Consider the following 14,298-nt stretch of genomic DNA (forward strand, 5'->3'; position numbering starts at 1 on the left):
AGAGAGCTATTAATATATTTATAAATTTAAATATTTGGGCAAAGGCTATACAAATACTGAATGAATATTTGAATTCAATATTTGAACTAAATAAATAGACTAATAATATACTTAGAAATTTTACTTCAAAGTAGCAACATTACAAGGTATAAGTAACCTCTAGTCCATTAATATCAAAGATTAGCCATCTTACATATCACATAGTCAAAACTTTAAAAGTATGTTTTACATATAAAGTATACATACATATTGTTATTTAATATTGCTAACATATGTACAGCTGCTTACCAAATAATTCCTCCCCAGAAGAATGAGAAAAAAACATAAAAGGCTAAAGAACCCCAAATCACAAAGTGATTTATCCACGTCCAGAATCGGGTATCCAAGGCGAGCTGAAAAGATACAACATAAGTATTTTTTGACAGGCACAAAATATACTAGGTAATACATTATGATATCTGATAATTTATACAGATGCAATAGCTATGAGAGGATTTCACCTTAGCCATGGCTTTAGAAGAGGATATAACTAAAGGAGCAGAAGCTAGGTGTTTCAAAGTACTAAAATAAGAATGCTGAGTGCTGCTGTGAGCTCTCTAAATTCTATAGTACAGGCATGGAAGTGTAGTTAAATCAAGTAATTTGTAGGTAGAGGGCTACAGATGTCTCACTATTGAGTGACAGGTGACAAATGAAGCAATGGTAATAACTAGGAGGCCAAAGTCCCAAGTCTTCAGGTAATAGTGACCAGGGATATAATGGCAAATGAGATCTAGTTGGTTGAGGCAGGTATGCCAAAACCAGGAGAGGAAGAGTAGCTAAAAAGAGCAGACCACAAGTTATAAAAGAATGAATAGGTAAGAGTCACTATATGTAGAGGCAACTACTTCTATGCATCATATACTATGAGCAATGAACTGTGGGTACAGATTTCCAACTACAAAACCATTATCTACTCCATTAAATTAATAAAAATAGTTGCCTTACATTTTAAAAATTGCATGTTTCTATAAAGATTGATAGTAACTTTATTTTTAGATTGCGGCACGTTTGGTTTTCAGATGTGATCTAGAAATAATATCATCTCATGCATTTGCTTAAAATTTCTAGCTCACACAGGGTAACAAGCAGAGGACTTAATTTTATTTGCAGAGACACCATGGTCCTTAGCTCTGTTACAATTTCTCATTCATAAAAGGATGTTGATAACATTGTGATGCAGACAAATCCTGAGTTCCCACTCTGGCCTGCTAGCGGAAAATGATACAACAGTACTCCTTGAAAAGAAGACGGAGTGGATACCATGAGCCACATGTGCTGCAATGAGGCTGAGTTTAAGTGTAAAGCAAAGGACTAGGACAATAAACTGAGAAAAGCAGGACACTTCCATTGAAGAATCATGATTTTATGAAACATAATAATAGTTAATAGTCGACACTGATACATTCTAGACACTTCCATTCAAATATTTTGTTTTCATTCGTGACCTATGACAAAACCCCCTAAGATGGAGAAAGTGCTACTTTTAGCTTTATTTTATACAAGTTGAAATACAGAGAAGTGAGGTTACTTGTAGAATTTATTTAAAATCCTTCAAAAAATGCTTGGCAAGATGGTTTGGTAGGTAAAATGATTGCTTGGCAAGCCTGAAAAGTTAATCCCCATTACCAAATGGTGGAAGGACACATTGTCCTCTGACCTCCACAGGTATGCCTTGGAATAGAAATACGCATACACAGAGTAAAGTTCTATGATATTACTGAATTAGCAGATGAACAATGAAAATATTAGAACAAAAATATAGAGAAAACAGAAGTCTTATGACAACGATATTTCTGAATTCTGATTCAACCTAAGACTCCATGTGAAATATTACTAGAAGGATCAGATGAATTATGCTTTCAACTATGAAAATCCGAATTCATGAGTTTCAAGGACAGCATTTACAGTATTTAACAAGGCTTTAGAGCATTATTATATGGCTACATATGGATGACAATGATTTTGCCAAGATTCCATTTCTTCTGTTGCACTGACTTTTGTTTATTTTTGAGACAGGATCTTGCACTCAGGCCAAGCTGGCCTGGATCTCTTGGTGATCCTCTTGCCTCAGTATCCCAAATTCAGGAACTATAGATACAGATAATCAGGCCTATTCCTGTCACATATCTTTATATATTTCATTAACAAACATATGGGTAAATTCATTACCACCGTGCTCTTTTGCATACATATCTTGTATACAGACACTTATTTAAGTGTCTTAAGGACTAAAATTCTTTTAGAGCCAACTAGGGATTCTTAAATAGATGCTAAGTTATTAAAAATTCAAGTTTTTTTAAAATTAGAAATGATTTAGGGCTGAAGAGCACTGACTGCTCTTCTAGAAGACCCAGGTTCAATTCCTAGCTCCCACATGGCAGCTCACAGCTGTCTCTAACTCCAGTCTGAAGGAGAGCATTGCCTTCTTCTGGCCTCATTGGATATTTACAGGCAACATTCATACATATAAAAATAAATAAAAGTTTTAAAATATTTATATTTTTATTTATATGTATGTGCAAATGTATGCAGAGACCAAAGAGGGTGTTGGATCCCCTGCAGCTGATAATACAGGCAGTTGTGAACCTTGCAACATGGCTGCTAGGAACAGAACTCCAATCCTCTGCAAAACTAAGCAAGTCCTCTACTGAGCAACCTCTTCAGCCCTATGATACAAGTTATCAACACACACACACACACACACACACACACACACACACACACACACACTTTCAGCCTCTTTATATATAATTTAGTATAATGCCTTAAAAACAACAGTTAATTTTTCCTTTGCAAGTGGATATCAATTGCAGACAGCTTCTTGGTTAGGGGTGGGAATCCATGCTTACTTCCCCTTCTGGCTTCTAAGTGTTTCTGAGTTTTTGTTTGGTTTGCCTGTTTGTTTTCTAAAGAGAGAGAAAACGAAATGGCAAAGAGCTAAGTGGGTAGGTAAGATCTAAGAGGAATTGGAGAAGGGAAAAAGCATGATCAGAATATACTGAATGAAACATTTTTCAAAAAAATAAAACAATCCAGTGATTAAGGAGAATTAGGTCTCCATTAAGTATGGTGTCTGAATTTCTTTATTTTCAAAATAAAAAACATAGAACATGTAGTAGAAAAAATGAAAAAATATACAAATACTAAAACCCCTAGCATCACATACATTTTAGTAAGCATTCAGACAAGGACTTGGATAACATATAGTAACACAAATATTAAGAGACAAAGATTATACAAAATATATTTGAATAAATAAATCTGACCTTCAGAGTTACAGTGAATACTAAGACTGTAAAAACAATGGTCCCAAATGTCCAGTTTCCATATATCTGAAAAACATTTAAAAATTATATGTACCATAAATATACAAGCCTGCTGAAGAAAAAAAAATTCAGGTTTAATCCTGCATGTAACTGCCAAAGATCTTTTTGTGAATTATTTGGGAAAATGGCTTGGTTGTTAAGATTAAGTCACAATGCTAGACTTTCATGGATAGATATACCACATCTGTGGTTGGCTGGGTTCATTACCATGCAGCATCAAACAGGGAGTTCACTGGTTTGATAAAGGAAGAGGGAAACATACTATTCCACTAAAAGCACCACTTATTAAAGAAAGTCATCTGGATGACTCATGTCACTAATGAGTTTGGTATGTTTTCGTCCTAGAGTATAAGGAAAGTTCTTACATAAACACAAATGGACCCACATTTTAAAAAGCGAGTCTAATTATTATTACATCTGTTAGCATGTGCACACCAAAGAGAAGCAGTACCACTTATAAATCCAAACGATGGCAATGAATGGCACATATGCTTACCAAATGCTGTCAATATCTGAATGCATAATGTTGAAACAGAAAATGAGATGTAAAACGTTTTTAAAAAATAAAAACAAAACAAGGTTACTAGAAGAAAAAAGGATTCAACTAAATCAGACATGGGTTTAGCTGCTGATAAAAAATTCTTATTTATGTAATTTTAGAAAACACTTAAAAAGGATGGTGACATATACAAGAAAAACTTAATTTGGACATCATGAACTCAAAATGCATAATGAATCAGAAAAAGGCTGGACCACTGATTCTTATATACCACCTAGAATATTGGCTAAGCCCATGAATGTCAACATAAAGCAAATCTGAAGCATTTTTTAAAAATCAATAGCCAGTCATATACAATTTTTTGTGTCAAAAAATAAAAAGGAAAACCCACAGAACTACTCATGGCTGAAGGATCTGAGAAGTCATAAAATTGAACTTCTATTTACTCGAAGATGAAAGTTGACGTGGAAAGCTAATGTGACTTTCCAAAGGATACCCGAGATTTATCAGGACCTTCTGTGGCAAGTGCTAGATATATGTATTCTAAGGTCAATTAATAGTTTTTCTAATAGTTACATTAAAATTAATAATTAGAAAGGATTCATACTAAACTAACTTGTTAGTTCAAATTAGGAAGGCCTGATTATAGTATCTAATTTCAAAGTACTATTCAAATTCATTGAGCTTACACTTTTGTAAGAGATGTTAGTTGTATAGGGTTCAGACATAGTATATGTAATAAATTATTTTTGAAACTTAGCTTTTTGCTTCATATTTATGATAAGAATGACCATAAAAGAAAAGTACCAAACATGGCAAAGGAGAACACAGTGAAAGCAACATGCAAGGCAGAAGTTTCAGTTTCCCAGTGTGTGGCTGCAGGAAGATGGCCTCTTCCCTTGTCCCACATCAGTATTTCTCTCCTAGAGTACAAGTAGGTCAAAATCATCCTAGTGCAGCTGCTCACTGATAGTGTCACTTTCTCAGAAGGGGCTAGCAGAGCCTACACAGCATTTTAAAAAAGAATACTGCACTCCCACTTTGAAAAGAAAGAAAAGATTCCCTATTTACATACTCGTCTAACACTACAAATACACAGTAGCCACCGCTTCAACTACTAACTAAATTAGAAATGCAGGTGGCATGGGAAAAAGCTATTGTTTTTCCTATCACAACACATAGGTATAAAGTCTAAAGTCCCAAGAACTCTCTCATATCCTAAAAACTATAAACAAATTCAGATTCTAGACAGTTTGCTTAAGCTCTCTTCCTAAATTTGGTTTTTCGAGACAGGGTTTCTCTGTGTAGCTTTGGAGCCTGTCCTGGAACTCACTCTGTAGACCATGTTGGACTTGAACTCACAGAGATCCTTCTGCCTCTGCCTCCCGAGTGCTAGAATTAAAGGCATGCACCATCCATCACCCAGCCAAAAGTGATTTCTGACTCCAGTACTTTCTTTATGTTAAAGACCTAGTGCTAAGAAAAATAATTTGCAAAATGATTACCACAAACGTGTGTGAAAATGCAGTGTCTATGGGAAAAATACGTGGTTTTTACCTTTCCATTGTCTTCTAAGGATGTAGTCTGAAAAAGGAAGTAAGTTCCAAAGAAGAATACTGTCCCTTCAAAGGCAGCCAGAAATGTCCAATATAAGAAGGGCCCCAACTGTAACATAGCATTGCCAGTAATTTTCCTATAAAGAAATGGAGAGAAAAATTAATGAATCTTTGTAGGCTGTTGAGTTAAAGATACAAGGAAACACCAAAGATGGGCATTAATCTGAGCTTGGTATAATGAAGGAGCTACCCTGATGGACAGAAAGATTTTTTCAAATAAAGAGATGGACTGACCAAAGTTAGGATATTCATGTAATCACTACCTGACCAAGACACTGAAGTAAACTGTAAAATATTTCTAAAATTTTGGCCAAGCAAAACAACATCAATAATAATTATATACCATTTAACACTTATTTATAAAATAGTAGGAACTGAGTTAGGATTGATTATCCATCTATTCATTCATCCTTCCATCTATCCATTCATCCATCCACCTACCTACCTATAACATTATACATGTATATATACATTAAGTTAGTGTATATATATATACACACACACATACACACTCACACATGTGTATATATGTATACACACAGACAGGTAGAGAGAGGGAGGGAAGAAGCAGAGGGAGTACAAAAACTAAGTATTATTCTCATTTACAAATAAATCTCAGAGAGGAATATATAATATAATGGTTCTCAAACTCCACACTTAATTAAGTGGGGAATCTTTCAAAGCTAGTAATGATGTCCTAATAAATGGCAGGTAGACTGATTAAAATTAAAATTTTGAAAATACCACAATCTTTTCAGTCAACACCAGAATGTGAAGAATGTCAAATAAGGCTACTACATCTAATGAAGCAGATGTGCACAAAGAAAATGGGTTTGTGTATGTACCTTTTTTTACTTCTATTTGAAATTTCTTATACCATGTATCTAAGGGTGTTTAATTACTCAAATAGCACACCTATTGATAACTCTACAGAATGTCATTGGGCTATATTATCCCAGTTATAACATAAATGCAATGGTTTTTTTACTTACTTGGGATAGAGAATGAAAATATGACAAATTACACAAATTTTATCTTATAGGACTTTTAGGTGCAAAACTGAAGTTCTGGGGATGCTATCTGTAAAAGGAAAAGTAGGAGAAGAAAGACATGGCTGTTTCTCAGAAACAGGAAAAGAATCTCTCTGAAGACTCTTAGAGTGAGTGTCTAGCAAATGCTAGCTAATGTGGCTTTTCTAGTCAGAGACTTAGACTGAGGTAAAGGGTACAAAAGCAGAAAGTAATTCCTGTCCTTGTAAAAATTCTGTGGGAAAAGAATGGCAGGAGTTTCATGGCATACTGAATTTCTAGACAAACTTTTTAGTCACACTATGATGAAGAAACTGTTAGAAACTCACACAGGACACCCAATATGAAGGAAAGCATAAATAAAAACAGGAATATGGGATCTGGAGAAAGGCTGAGCAGTAACATAGCTTGAATACCTTTGTATGTCATGCAACAGATGTTACCAGACCTGTGCTTTTTGTTGTTTAAAGCTCAAGCAATCAGCTATACCTGCCTACTCTCTTAACAAAAGTATTACTTCAGGTTTCAAATTTCTATTAAGAATATTAAAATAATCAAATGGTTCAAGTCAATATTTCTCAAAATGTGAGTCAATAAGTTCTAAAGGTATAATGCCTAATGTCACTGCTAAAATTCAGTAGGAAAATGTTGAGGTACATGTACACAGACCAGGACTTCATGTTTATAAAAAAGTTGTCAGGGTAACAATAATCTATTGTCCAGGAACAAGCTATGATCAAATTTGTGAGGAAGGTAAGTCACACTTTAGGCTGGGCCACAGTTATGATATAGCCTTTTTTGCATCTCTATGAAAGACTGTACAATAACTTATGTCCTATAAATATCCATTTAAGTATAGAACTGCTATCTAGGAAAATAGACCACTCTTCTGTTGAATGATATATTTTAGCTGAAAATTCACAACAGAACCACTTAATGAACCAAGTGATCAATTCTGTGTCCTTCCTACCTATAGAGTAAATGAAACCCACTACTTAAAGCCCAGCATGGTAACTAATACCAATAATACCAGAACTGATGCAAGAGGATTTCACACATTCTACCATGAGCTACATTTTCAACTTACATATACAATCGAGGGTCTGAGGTCAGAGTATCAATGTTGATGTGCTGTTCCAGTAGACTGTAGGCCAGGATGGGCAGGGATGTGAAACAGATATTGTACATTGTAAGATACGCAGCATCATAGAGTGGCTGAAAAGACAAACAAACAGAAAAACAATGTTCTGCAGTGATTCATCTATGACATAATTATTTACTTGTAAAAACCTGTAGCTACTTTTTTAAAAAATGCTTTTTGTGGGAGCAAAGGAAACTTTGTAAGTAAGGACACTCTACCTGGTAGAGATAAAAATATTGAAAAAATTTATGTGTCATTATTAACAAACTTTACCCTTTAACAGGATCTTTAGAATATTTGCAGGCCATGTCTTATTCTTAGTAGACAAAAACTATTAACTTTATGTAAGATTTTTTCAGTTGCTAAAAATGTAGATATTTAGTAGCTATTTTAGAAAAGACAAAATAAGCTGGGCAGTGGTGGTGCACGCCTTTAATCACAGCACTCAGGAGGAGGCAGAGGCAGGTGGATCTCTGTGAGTTCAAGGCCAGCCTGGTCTAAAGAACTAGTTTCAGGATAGGCTCCAAATCTACAAAGAAACCCTGTCTTGAAAAACAAAACAAAACAACAAAAAACCCAAATAAATAAATCCAAGCCAGGAGTTCTTACAGAAATTAAACATAGGGAGTAGCCAACCTATGTTGCAGATCTTTTCTGGTTAATATTTTGTTATTTTTGATTAATATTTTATAAGTCCAAATCCTACAATAAAGCTCAAGTCCTATAATAATGTTGCCCTCTTCCTGAGAGTTCCTCTGGTGTGTGTTCTTACTCCCTAAGGACTAATAAGCTGAATTTGATCAGCTGTAAGTATGAGCTTAGTAATCTTTTCCTAGAGTGCTTTGACATTACTGAGCTTCCCACAGAGGATGGAATTCTGAAAGCATTCAGTAAATACTGGACAAGTGAACACAGAAGTCACACCACATTTGTAAAGCCTCAATCAGAAATTAGAAAGTTTTCAAAATATATTTCTAAAGATTTTTAAATTATGTGTATAGATGAGTTCATGTGACTGCGTGTATCCAAGGAGGCCAGAAGATGGTGTAAGATTGGGGGAGGGGTGGGATAGGGGTAAGGGGAGATGGGGAGAGAAATGTGAGAAGGGGAGGATGGGGGGAACTCGGGGAATTGGGATGGTTGGGATAAAGGAAGGATGGTTATGGGAGCAGGGAAGCACATATCTTAATTAAGAGATCCAGCTTAGGGTAGGCAAGAGACCTGAACCTAGAGGGGCTCCCAGGTGCCCAGGGGGATGTCCCCAGTTAGTGCCTTGGGCAGCTGAGGATAAGGAACCTGAAATGGCCCTATCCTATAACCACACTGATGAATATCTTGCATATCACCATAGAACCTTCATCGGGCGATGGATGGAGATAGAGACAGAGACCCACATTGGAGCACCGGAATAAGCTCCCAAGGTCCCAATGAGGAGCAGAAGGAGGGAGAACATGAGCAAGGAAGTCGGGACCGTGAGGGGTGCACCCACCCACTGAGACAGAGGGACTGATCTATTGGGAGCTCACCAAGGCCAGCTGGACTGGAACTGAAAAAGCATGGGATAAAACCGGACTCTCTGAACAACGAGGGCTGCTGAGAAGCCAAAGACAATGGCACTGGGTTTTGATCCTACTTCATGTTCTGGCTTTGTGGGAGCCTAGCCAGTTTGGATGCTCACCTTCCTAGACCTAGATGGACGGGGGAGGACCTTGGACTTTCCACAGTGCAGGGAACCCTGACTGCTCTTCGGACTGGAGAGGGAGGAGGAGAGGAGTGGGGGGAGGGGGAGTGGAGTGGGAGGAAGAGGAGGGAAATGGGAGGCTGGGAGGAGGTGGAAATTTTTTTTTAATTTTTCAATAAAAAAAAGATCCCCATGGAGCTAGAGTTAAAGATGATTGTGAGCTACCCAACCTGTGCCATGTACTGAACATCTAACTATCTAACACTGTTCCATCTCCCTAGCCTATAAAACTTCCATTGAAAAATTTTTAAGTATTTTATGACCTTTATTCAGGTGAAAGTATTTATCAAGTTCAGTCTTGTCTAGACACTGCTAGAAGTCATCATGTAACCATTTTGTCGTTGTGATTAAAAGAATCCTAACACACACACGTAAATGTTCTTTGATTAATAAAATTCATTTAAATGCGATACTAATCAATACAACTACATATTTTCAACCAGTGAAGTAAACATATAATTACAATGAAAAATGATTTGAAAAGGTTAGAAACAACTTGAACAGAACTTTTTTTAGTTCATTCACTAAACCATTAATAAAGAATATAGCAAATGCAAAGCACTGGGGAGAGACATGATTCATCCTTACATTCATCAAGGAGTTCAAATTAAAGACAGGGACTAGAGTGAGGGTATACAGGGAGCTGGCAGACCCAGAAGGGGATCATCTTTTTTGGCTTCAGCAGAGAAAAAGTATGTGATATAGTATATTCAACATTCTCAATGAAGTTAAAAGGATGGTTCTGAATAAAAATGGAGACAATTTTGATACAGTTCCTATGAACAAAGATTTAAGGCCAGCAAAAACTATTTTACTGAAATAAAAGCATAAAAATATGCTATATGTCTTCTTATTTTCAAATGTACTACTGTACTAGTCCATGACATACAATACGGAATTTGCCCTGAAAACTACCCATTTTCACTAATGAGTAAATTAAAAGACCAACTCCCAGGCTGACTGTTGGGTAATTTAGTGTTGAAAACAAAGAAACATCAATCTACTTTTGTTTCAGGATGGAATTTTTTTTAAGATTTATTTATTTATTATGTATACAACATTCTGCCTCGATGTACGCTCTCATGCCAGAGGAGGGCGCCAGATCTCAGTACAGATGGTTGTGAGCCACCAAGTGGTTGCTGGGAATTGAACTCAGGACCTCTGGAAGAGCAGCCAGTGCTCTTAACCTCTGAGCCATCTCTCCAGCCCCTCAGGATGGAACTTTAATTGTAATTTTTTGGATGCATAATAAGAGGAGCCAAAATGTCCCACAAAAAAGGTTTACTTGATAATACTGTCATCTTGCTAAACCTGTAACGAATGTATCTTTTTTCATGGAAAAAAAAAGACAAGTAATATCCTAGTTTTACTAAAACAAAAGAAGTTTTTGTTTTAAATAGTGATTCCATTTCTACATTTTCACAGCCCAATCTCTGATTTCCAAAGAGTATCTAATGAGACTATGGATTGAAAAAAGACAGCCTATAAGTACATCAAAAACACAATATAAAGCATGTTGCTGCCAGCACTAGTACAAGTCCAAAGTAAATAGTAACGATTTGTGCTTCATGCCATCTCCTCAGAGACCATTTCTTTACCTGTAACATTTTTAAGATGTCGGCTTATTTCTTCCCTAGGGTATTCAGGTCTCTGTCTCAATGTTGATTTATTAGAGAAATTGTTCAGATAGCTCTTTCAAAATAGTAGCCTCTCATCTTGTCACAGTACATCCTTTCATTATTCAATTACTACATTTTTATTATCTTTTTATATTATTTTTGCTACATTTTATATTTTTCTTCAGAGCACTGATACCATATCCTATATCAAGTATTTTTCTGCTTCTTCCCTATCACTATCTTGCAAGTCTTAAAATGATTTGTTTGAAACATTACAATATCCTCAGAAAAACATTGCTTCCTGGCATTTAGAATCAAGAGAAATAAAAATACTTTTAAGATTTGGAAATTCAGTCACAGATACCTGTGACAATGTGGTTATCCAGCTTGTCAAAATCATTCAACTGATTCTAGACTAACCAATTTTCTGAGTCAGTCATCATTATAGTTCTTGTATTTGCTACACTTCTACTAAGAAGGGCACATACCTGTTGTGAGAATCCACAGAAGAATTGGTACAAAAACTGTGGCAAAATGAAGCAAAGGTTCTGGAAAATATTAAGACCAAGATTAGTATTTTCACTTAATCACTTTAAAAAACCCACACAGGGCATTGTACAAAGTCATTCCTAAATCCTTCATCCCTAAATGCAACAACTGTCTGTTGCAAAGATATAAATAAGTTAGTTTTAAATGATTAATTGAAATCAAATGCTTAATTTATACTGAGTAACTTTTCCCCTACCTAAACAAAAGAGAATCTCACTTATGAGAAGAACCTCTTGCTATTTCCAAATTTCTTTTCTTTTCTCCTTTCTGAAGAGAAAGATCTCACACTACAGTCTAAGGTAATTGGGAACTTGATATATACTCCTATTTCTTTTTTTTTCCTTTGTGAAGAGAAAGATCTCACACTACAGTCCAAGGTAGTCTAGAACTTGATATATACTCCTATCATGTCTCAAACTCATAGTTTTCCTCCTGCTTCAGCCTCCTGTCCTGGGATTCCAAATATAAGTTACCATGCTGGCTTTCTATATTCTTGTTAAAGGAAAGAAATGTGTTTATCTGATATGAATACCTAATGTATTGTCCCTTAAATTCCAACTGGACTTATAGAATCACTATAGACTTACATAATATCCAAAATGTGTATTTTAATTTAAATATTTTATTTTCAACTGTGTCTTTGTGTGTGTGCATGTGAAGGCCAGAAGAGGGTGCTGGAATCTAACTCCAGTCACCCGCAACAACAAGCACTGTTAGACCTAAGTTTCTGACCTCAAACATATATTTAAAAGTTGATTAATAGGAATACATACTCAGAATATTATTATAGTTTATGTTGACACCAATAGTAATTAACTGATACTTCTCTTTATTAATGCTTCATTAAACAACATGGTCAAGAATCTGCTAAAAGCAAAGTGGGTCATTATCAAATTGAATAGCTAGGTGTGTTGGCATAGGCCTCTGATCTCAGCACTCGGGAAGCAGAAACAGGCAGATTTTTGTGAACCAGCCTGGTCTACAATGTTAGTTCTGGGCTAGCCAGGACTATACAGCAAAACCCTGTCTCGCTCTCACACAAAGGAACAAGCTTCTCTTCCAAAAGTTATCCTCTGACCTCCACATATGCACTATAGCACATACATGCACCCCTGCCCCCATTAAATAAACAAAATAAAAGAAATCAGCAAGCAATGGTACTTGCAAGCTTGATAACGAGTTTAATCCTCAGAATTCACATAAGGTAGAAGGATAGAACTGACTACATAAAATTGTTTTCTGGCCTCCACATATGGGCTGTGGCATGCACAGGCACCTTTCTTGTGTGGAAACCCACAGATGTGAACCTGTTCCACCTTGAGTGGAGGACAGAGAGTTTGAGCTTATTTTTGCTCTCTCAAAGTTGTTGACAACAGGTGTGGCTGCAAAGGAGCAATTCTGACCTAGGGTGTGGCTAATTCATATTTTGGCTAAAGAGGTGGATTCACTCCACCGGAACCAAAGGTCAGAGAATTCAAGTCATTTCCTAATGTTAATGAAGTCTGTTGCATTCCTCCTCCTTTTTTGAAGTATATAGGCATGTGAAATATAAATAAGGTGGATTCAGTATTCACTGAAAGTCCCTCCTGATGCTGTTCTGTGTTTCTGTCTTTTATTTCTCTTATATCTCTGTTCCTTTTGCTTAATAATTCTAATCCTCAAGCTCTTACCCTGGAACATACGAGTTTTGTTAAATTCTTTTAACAATAAGAAAATAGATTAAAGAAAAAAAAAACAGGCTGGTGAAGTGGTTCTGCAGGTGAAGGCACTTGCCTCCAAGCCTGAGGACCTGATTTCTAATTCCTTGGAGTCACACGGTAGAAGAAAAGAACTACTGCAAGCTGTCTTCTGATATCTACACATGTGCCCTGGCACATATGCATCCCCACACATATTACACTAAATAAATACATGTACATTAAAAAACAAAGCCTCTTTCTCTAAAGGGACTTTTTATTCTTGAGAAATACTAAAATCAAACATAAAAATGGCAAGTGGAGAATTTACAAGGCCATTACAAGCCACTGAGTGTTACTATAAAATAATGAAATCAATGCCTTTAGGCAAATGTACAAGAACTATGATTTTTTTTAAATGACTGTCATTCTTCAAAGTAGGCTATAAACTACTTGAGTGCTCCGGTTTGAGGCCAGCCTGGTTTACATAGGGAGTTGAAGGACAGACAGGGCTATATAGAGAGACCCCAGGTCACTCCCCTCCCTGACAAAAATTCAGAACTTGAATGTGGCACAAGGCTTTAATCCCAGCATTGTGGGAAGCAGAGGAAGGTGGATCTGAGTTCAAGGCCAGCCCAGTCCAGGAGAGTTATACAGAGAAATACTGTTTTGAAAAACCAAAAGAAGAAAAAGGAAAAAAGTATTCATAACTTAAATTAGGTCTTAAGGAAGGATGGAATAATAAGAACCAAGGAAAAGTCATATTCATTTTAAACATGTGGTAAAGCCAGGCACAATGGTGTGCAGATGTAATCTCACAGTACTCAGGAAGCTGAGGCAGAAGGCAAATTCAAGGCCAGACTGATCTACAAAGTAAGCCCCTGTTTCAAACACACATACACATTTAAAACAGTAAAGCAACCAAAAAACCAAACCAAAACAAAACAAAAAAACCCTACCACACTCAAATCCATATATGGTAAAACAACATCAGAATGAGGGATTACCTTTAAAGAAAGATAAATGAGAGACCGGCGCGCAGGCCCAAGTGGCACTCAGGC

General features: G+C 36.2%; 1 protein-coding gene across 6 annotated transcripts in view; it reads right to left on the reverse strand.

The window, feature by feature from the left end:
- Positions 1-14,298, reverse strand: part of Atp11c (ATPase phospholipid transporting 11C (ATP11C blood group)) — a 197,462-nt gene that overhangs the window by 16,423 nt on the left and 166,741 nt on the right. For all 6 annotated transcript variants that reach the window (XM_075957078.1, XM_075957075.1, XM_075957076.1 and 3 more), the window contains 5 exons: positions 11,501-11,560; positions 7,599-7,726; positions 5,425-5,560; positions 3,309-3,374; positions 289-392 (listed from right to left, as the gene is read on the reverse strand). In XM_075957078.1, the coding sequence (XP_075813193.1) occupies positions 289-392; positions 3,309-3,374; positions 5,425-5,560; positions 7,599-7,726; positions 11,501-11,560 (494 nt within the window). The remainder of the gene's footprint in view (positions 1-288; positions 393-3,308; positions 3,375-5,424; positions 5,561-7,598; positions 7,727-11,500; positions 11,561-14,298) is intronic.

The sequence above is a fragment of the Microtus pennsylvanicus genome, chromosome X (assembly GCF_037038515.1).
Source record: "Microtus pennsylvanicus isolate mMicPen1 chromosome X, mMicPen1.hap1, whole genome shotgun sequence".
Taxonomy (NCBI): Eukaryota; Metazoa; Chordata; class Mammalia; order Rodentia; family Cricetidae; genus Microtus; species Microtus pennsylvanicus.